Source organism: Suillus paluster (assembly GCF_016628075.1).
Source record: "Suillus paluster strain FC165 chromosome Unknown EDB91scaffold_53, whole genome shotgun sequence".
Taxonomy (NCBI): domain Eukaryota; kingdom Fungi; phylum Basidiomycota; class Agaricomycetes; order Boletales; family Suillaceae; genus Suillus; species Suillus paluster.
Genome location: NW_024537613.1, coordinates 135,799 through 142,028, shown reverse-complemented (window position 1 = coordinate 142,028; position 6,230 = coordinate 135,799). Strand labels below are relative to the sequence as shown.

Genomic DNA, 6,230 nt, shown 5'->3' with positions numbered 1-6,230 from the left:
TTCCGACGGCCTAATGCAGCAAGTTCTACTTTGAAAAATGATACAGGCCCACGGTCTCTGGAGTCGTGATACAAACCGCGCGCCTCGCAGCTCATCATTTGCCCTTCGTGGACCCAATGTAAGTATCCCGTTTTCTGCGCATCAGCACTCGACCTTTAAATGGGCCTAAACCAATACCTGGCGATGGACTCTTTTCCTGTGAGAATATCAAAACTTCCCATTGATATTGCTTTTTGTCGCGATGGAAATACGAATTGCTCATCACACATGTGCTCCTCTTTGATATCATTGTCATGGATTTGTAGTGATACGACAATTCGCCTCCTTGGGCAGAAGTCGCCGCAACTATTCAAGGTGTGTATGGGCGGCGAGACGGCGCCGGCCGTTCAATATAACAAAATCAAGCTGCGACGGGGGCACAATGATCTCAAGTCTGTATGCACGAACGATCAAGAACCGCAATGTTCGCCTTCTAGACCAGATTCTATTTTGTACCACTCATCGGTTTGTGGCTTCGGAGCGAACCAAATAAGTTTCTTTTGATGTGACACTGAAAGTGGCTGTTGGCCGGTCAGCCGGGGACTTACATAACATTATGAATCATGATTGCGCACTAAGTACTCCATTACACAATGTACGTACTCCCACCACCAGCGTTAGAAATCCATCATCCATCACAGAACAGACGGCAGTGCGCTCCACTTATTGGATATATAGTATCATTGATGAATCTTCTGCCGTCAGCAACGTCTTCCTTGGCGCAGGACACTTCCCACAAGTTGACCTGGGGAATACGTTTGGGTAACTTTTATTCTTGCAGCAGTGTTAGTAAACTACTTGCTCATTATGCAGTCAAAGCTGAACACCTCCACAGTGTGAATTGTAACATATCTAACGGAACAGTCTCTTTGGTCTAACCAAAGTTCAAGCTTCCATCTACATAGGAGCGTGCACCTCATGCAGCACTTTTCGGGGGTCTAAGAGACCCAAAGCTTTCTCCCACCATCTATTTATACCTCTGAAGATGCTTTAATCGTCGCGGGATAACGTCCGAGGAACTTGCAGGGCGTCCATCCGAACACAACGCGTCATGTTGTTGATAACTAGTCCCTGGAGGCTTACATTACAGTAGGAAAATACACGAGAGATCTAACTTATGTAATTGCTCAAGCTGTATTTAATCTCCCCTATCTCGCTAATCTTGCTGCGCTAAGCCCGACGCGAAGAGAACTACAATGTAACGCCGTTGCCGAGCTGAACGTCGTAAGCGACAAATATGATTCAAGTTGTGAGCGCCAGCGCGCGCGAGGCTTCCGATGGCCTGCACGTGCACGACGAATTTGGGTACTCCTACACGTGCTACTGCCTCACCGTATCATCGGATCTCCAACCATCAACATCAGAAGAAAGGCAATGCAACCTCGTTTTAGGATATATATATAGGCCTACAGTGAATCCACCCCATCACCGACAGGATTGACTCAACCAGCAATGTCTTCCTCAACGCTCCCTGTCCCACAAGTTAACCTGGGGAACACGTTTGGGGCACTTTTTATTAGTGCTATCCTTGCAGCAGTGTTAGTACATTACTCGCTCACTATGCCATCAAAACCGAGTACTGATCGATACTTATCCGACGTCACAACCGTGATATCTGACGTAACAGTCTCTTTGGTCTAACAAATGTTCAAGCCTTCATCTACTTTCAGACGCATAGGGGCACGGGGGTAACATTTTATAGGCTGGCTGTACGTTTATGCTGCCTTGTTTTCAGTTCAATTATTGACGCTAGGTCAGGTTGTCTGGCTTTGGTAGGTTTTCTTTCCATTTGTAATTACCGAACACGCGACAATCAACTGTGCCCTGTCCTCGCAGGATCCTTGATGCTCTACACCTGGCGTTGATCGTCGACTTTGTGTATTATTATTTAGTGACCAACTACGCAAACTTCAGTGCGCTCACAGGACTTGTATGGAGTTTCAAAGTGAGTTCCTACTTCGGCTCCCTGCACAGCCTTGACTAACATCGATGGGCTCGCAGTTTCAGTCGATACTCGACGTAAGTCGAATCTCTTAAGTTCTAAAATCTGATCCAGAGGCGACATCCACAGGCTACCCTTGTTTTTTCGGTACATCTGTAAGTTCGATTGACTGTGACATGCAAAACTTAAATGATACTGACTTGTTCCATAGTTTGTATGTCCATCGCATATGGATGCGTATGTATTCCCCATCATGGCTTTGCCACGACTAATGCAATCCGATGAATCTAGTCAGCAAAGGCCGATCATTACTTCTCCCGGGTATAGCATTGGTAGGTTTGCAATCTCTTCCATGGCATTTCGTTTTGTTAATTCATCACCAGACCGTAATCGTGCTCCTATTTGGAGGTGAGTTTGTCACCGCAAATGTTTGCACTCGATCGTAAACAAATATCTTCAGGTGTCGTTATCCGTAAGATTTTGAGACTTCCTTGGTGCTCTCGTGATTTTCTCATCATTTTCTTCAATGACAGCTTTTATCGTGGCGTCGTGAGTGAGACCTTTCCCTGACTTCACGCAAGTGTTGATGGTGAGCAGATATAAGTGCAATACGTTCTCGGATTTGATTGCGATCGCGTGGTGGACGTATGCGACTGTGGGCACGTCAACTTTCATCGACATTGTTATTGCATCATCGCTATGTTATCTCCTCGCCACTTCCCGGACTGGATTTTCTAGGTACGGAACAATCTGCTCGCCGTATAAATATGATATGCTAACGCGGATTGCTTAGAACCGATTCATTCTTAACAAAGCTCATGGGTTATACTATCAGCACAGGCTGTCTAACGAGGTATTCCTCTTTCCAACTTACCTCATACCTCGACTTACATTTCGGTAGTATATGTTCAATAATAGTGCTCATCACCGTGAGATCCCACCTGTTGTACTGTCTATTCCCGTGCTATCTGACCGTTTCCGGCAGTGCGCAACACTGTCAGGGACCTTCATTTTTCTGGCCATTTATTTTCTAGTGGCTAAATGTAAGAACCGAGCATTCTCCGAGGGTCGTGCTGACGAGTGATACCGTTTAAAGTATACGTCAACTCATTCTTCGCGCTCCTGAACGAGCGATACTACGTGCAGGGCAACGCAGATACTGTCATTTCTTCTGGGAGTCATGGCCGCCACAGCGTCCACCGCCCGGGACTGCACATTAGAGTATCGCAAGACACGGAGATCCAGACATCTCGGACGGACGAGTTTAAACATCTCGATGATGGAGTGCTGCATGTCTCTCAACCTGTCATGGTTCGTAGTTGCATCACTGTTGATGGAAGAACGCTGAATGACTTGCTTTAGTCACAGGCGCCGACAGCGGGGAGTCCCGGGACGATGGAGATGAAATCTTTCTCGTTAGCGTGATGTATTTGTATGCATAGATTATTGTCTGTTCGTTTTCTCACAAAATAGGGCTCGCAGATAATTGTATGAGTTCGTAGTAGGATAAATCACTGTACCTACCCACAGTATTTACGGGAGGAAAGTACCAAAAGTCGCGGATTGCGGTATATGTACATTGACATTCTGTTTTGCAACGAAGTGTCCTTTTTTAACTCATTGCCAAGTCGTCGACGTAAACCTTTCGCGGTGCTGAGAAGATTCCCCCGGCGAAGCCCACCACAAGACCTCAATTAGACTTCACCGCAGGTCCAGACTGACCCAGACTCACGCGCTCTGAGAAAGATCATATCTGATAAACGTACAACCGGTGACCTTAAGTGGTAGCGGTAGAGTTGTTTTATAATAACAATTCTTGATATAGCGCAATCACAATTTGACTATGATGCCCGCCGCGCGATTGGAAATTTGGTGCCATGGACGTGGAGGGCGGCCCAGACGATCCCCTCCTTTGAGAAGCATGCGAAATCTAAGAGGTTCTTGGCCATTACTACCCTGTACGCTGCTGCACAACATAGCCATGGCATAGTATCGGACCGGTGACTTACGTCGAGACCATGATTATGGAGACTGACTAACGGGATTGCAAACGCTTTGTCAGCGACGCGCGATCGAGCTCGCAATTATTACATGTAATTGTAATATTCAAAACAAGATTCAAAATGCAATGTGACGCGGCAGTCTTTGCTTGTACGTATAAATTCTTCTCGGCTGTCTCGCTTACCTCTATCTTAAGTCCCCGTGCTTTTTATCTGAGTATCTCCCACAACAAATTTTTACCCCGCATCGTCGATACCCTCAGCGATATGACCATCTCCACAACCAACGGCCACGCCAACGGTCATGCCAATGGCCTCAAGCACTTGAAGCGCTCGCCTGAGCTGGGTTTTTCTACGCGAGCTATACATATAGGTTCAGAGCCTGACCCCACAACCGGTGCCATCATCCCTCCCATATCCCTCAGCACGACGTACAGACAAGATGAAGTAGGTGTACACAAGGTTCGTGTGTCCGTTTTACTCCATATAGTGTAGCATAGTGACGTATGTTCGGGTGAACAGGGTTTCGAATATTCCCGGTCGGGCAATCCAAATCGCGATGCCTTAGAGCGCACGCTCGTAGGCCTGGAGGCAGGCGCAGGACACGCTATCGCGTTTGCTTCTGGCAGTGCGACAACAGCAACTGTCTTGCAGTCTCTTGGTCCAAATGCACACGTACTAAGTGTGAATGACGTCTACGGCGGTACGTTCAGGTATCTCACAAGGGTTGCGAAGGAAACGATGGGTACCGAGTCGACCTTTGTGGATTTGGAGAATACCACGGACGACGAAATACTAGGTGCTATGAAGGAAAATACGAAGGTTCGTTTCTCAGTGTCCGTACTCAGCCTGTGACTCACATGAATATTTTAGCTCATTTGGATCGAATCGCCGACAAACCCCACTCTCCGGTTAATTGACATTCCCCGTATAGTAGCTCTCGCTCGTCGGGCTCCATCAAAGCCCCTTGTTCTCGTTGACAATACCTTCCTCTCCCCATTCTACGCCTCCCCACTCCTACAAGGTGCAGACATCGTTGTCCACTCCCTCACCAAATATGTCAATGGCCATTCTGACGTCATCATGGGCGCCGCCATCCTTCCCTCCTCATCCACGCCAGACCGTGATTACGACGGCCTCGCTCAAAAGCTCCGTTTCCTCCAAAACGCTCACGGCGCCGTGCCGAGCGCATTTGACTGCTGGCTCGCCCAACGTGGCGCCAAAACTCTGGCAGTACGCATGAAAGCGCACGGTCTCAATGCACTCCGTGTTGCCTCCTATCTATCGTCTCACCCTGCCGTTGAGCATGTTATCTACCCCGGACTCGCCTCGCACCCCCTACACGCGCTGGCACGCGCCTCCCTCAGCCCGCATACACAGAACTTCCTCAGCACACTGCCGCCATCGAGCCTCGCGCACGGTATACCCTACGGCGGGATGGTCTCATTCCGCGTACGCGGTGGCTCAAGGAGTGCAGAGGCGCTCCTGCCGAAGCTGAGGCTGTTCGCGCTCGCAGAGAGTTTGGGTGGTGTGGAGAGTCTTGCGGAGTTACCTGCGCAGATGACGCATGCGAGTATCCCGCCTGCGGAGCGTGAGGCGTTAGGTATTGAGGGGTTGGTGCGTTTGAGCTGTGGCATTGAGGAGGCGGAGGATTTGGTGGAGGATTTGAGGGACTGCGTTGGAGGGGTTGGAGGATGAGGATAGTGGGTGTGAGAGTGGGTTGGTGACCCCTTCGGATATCAGTGATGATGGGCGTGGTGCGACTGATGGTGTGCATGGGCTGCATTAATCCTGAACTTTGATACTGTGGAGATGTATATAGATATTACTGTAATTATTTCCTGTTTTTCGAATGCAGTTGCAGATGGCGTACTCTTTGTGAAGCTATATAGTCTCCGGACGCGTTAACAACAACACACGGGGGGTCTGTGAATACGGCCGTGAGATGTCCACGGCACCCATGAATATAATTAAACTCAACAGTTCGTCTACCAATGCTCTCAAACCAACCACGCGTTTTGACGTAAACAATGGTCGCGGCGGATCGTCACAGATCGTCAAGGTGTACCTCCATCCGGTCCGCACATTTTGAGCTCATCCACGAGAGCGCCAGGCGATGATACGAGGGCCTTGCAATCGAAGTAATCGGGTTGAGGATGATGCAAATGGCGTCCTGATACGATTTGTCCTAGTCGAGTCAATCAAGGATGTCACATGAGCCTACTGGAAAAGCAGGCTGAGAGGGTGTG

General features: G+C 48.7%; 2 protein-coding genes across 2 annotated transcripts; both read left to right on the top strand.

Annotated features, from left to right (window-relative positions):
* Positions 1 to 1,430: 1,430 nt before the first annotated feature.
* EDB91DRAFT_641337 (uncharacterized protein) lies at positions 1,431 to 3,566 on the top strand. Its single transcript, XM_041327968.1, has 18 exons — positions 1,431 to 1,659; positions 1,710 to 1,748; positions 1,798 to 1,811; positions 1,876 to 1,984; positions 2,041 to 2,058; positions 2,111 to 2,136; positions 2,193 to 2,218; positions 2,273 to 2,313; positions 2,365 to 2,389; positions 2,442 to 2,453; positions 2,515 to 2,530; positions 2,579 to 2,719; positions 2,775 to 2,834; positions 2,883 to 2,910; positions 2,967 to 3,024; positions 3,078 to 3,292; positions 3,344 to 3,413; positions 3,464 to 3,566. Exons 1-17 carry the CDS (start codon positions 1,492 to 1,494, stop codon positions 3,404 to 3,406), a joined length of 1,059 nt encoding a protein of 352 aa, XP_041174312.1. The 5' UTR covers positions 1,431 to 1,491; the 3' UTR covers positions 3,407 to 3,413; positions 3,464 to 3,566.
* Positions 3,567 to 4,248: 682 nt separating this feature from the next.
* Positions 4,249 to 5,679, top strand: EDB91DRAFT_1057471 (Cys/Met metabolism PLP-dependent enzyme-domain-containing protein; the record flags this gene model as incomplete). The annotated part of the gene is made up of 3 exons (XM_041314075.1): positions 4,249 to 4,443; positions 4,504 to 4,803; positions 4,855 to 5,679. 3 exons carry the CDS (start codon positions 4,249 to 4,251, stop codon positions 5,677 to 5,679), a joined length of 1,320 nt encoding a protein of 439 aa, XP_041174311.1.
* Between the last annotated feature and the right edge of the window lie 551 nt (positions 5,680 to 6,230).

Coding starts and splice junctions, on each gene's coding strand:
- EDB91DRAFT_641337 (XM_041327968.1), top strand. CDS start 1,492: ATGTCTTCCTCAACGCTCCCTGTCCCACAAGTTAACCTGGGGAACACG. Junction 2,219..2,272: donor TGTCCATCGCATATGGATGC/GTATGTATTCCC, acceptor CGATGAATCTAG/TCAGCAAAGGCCGATCATTA. Junction 2,911..2,966: donor CAATAATAGTGCTCATCACC/GTGAGATCCCAC, acceptor CGTTTCCGGCAG/TGCGCAACACTGTCAGGGAC.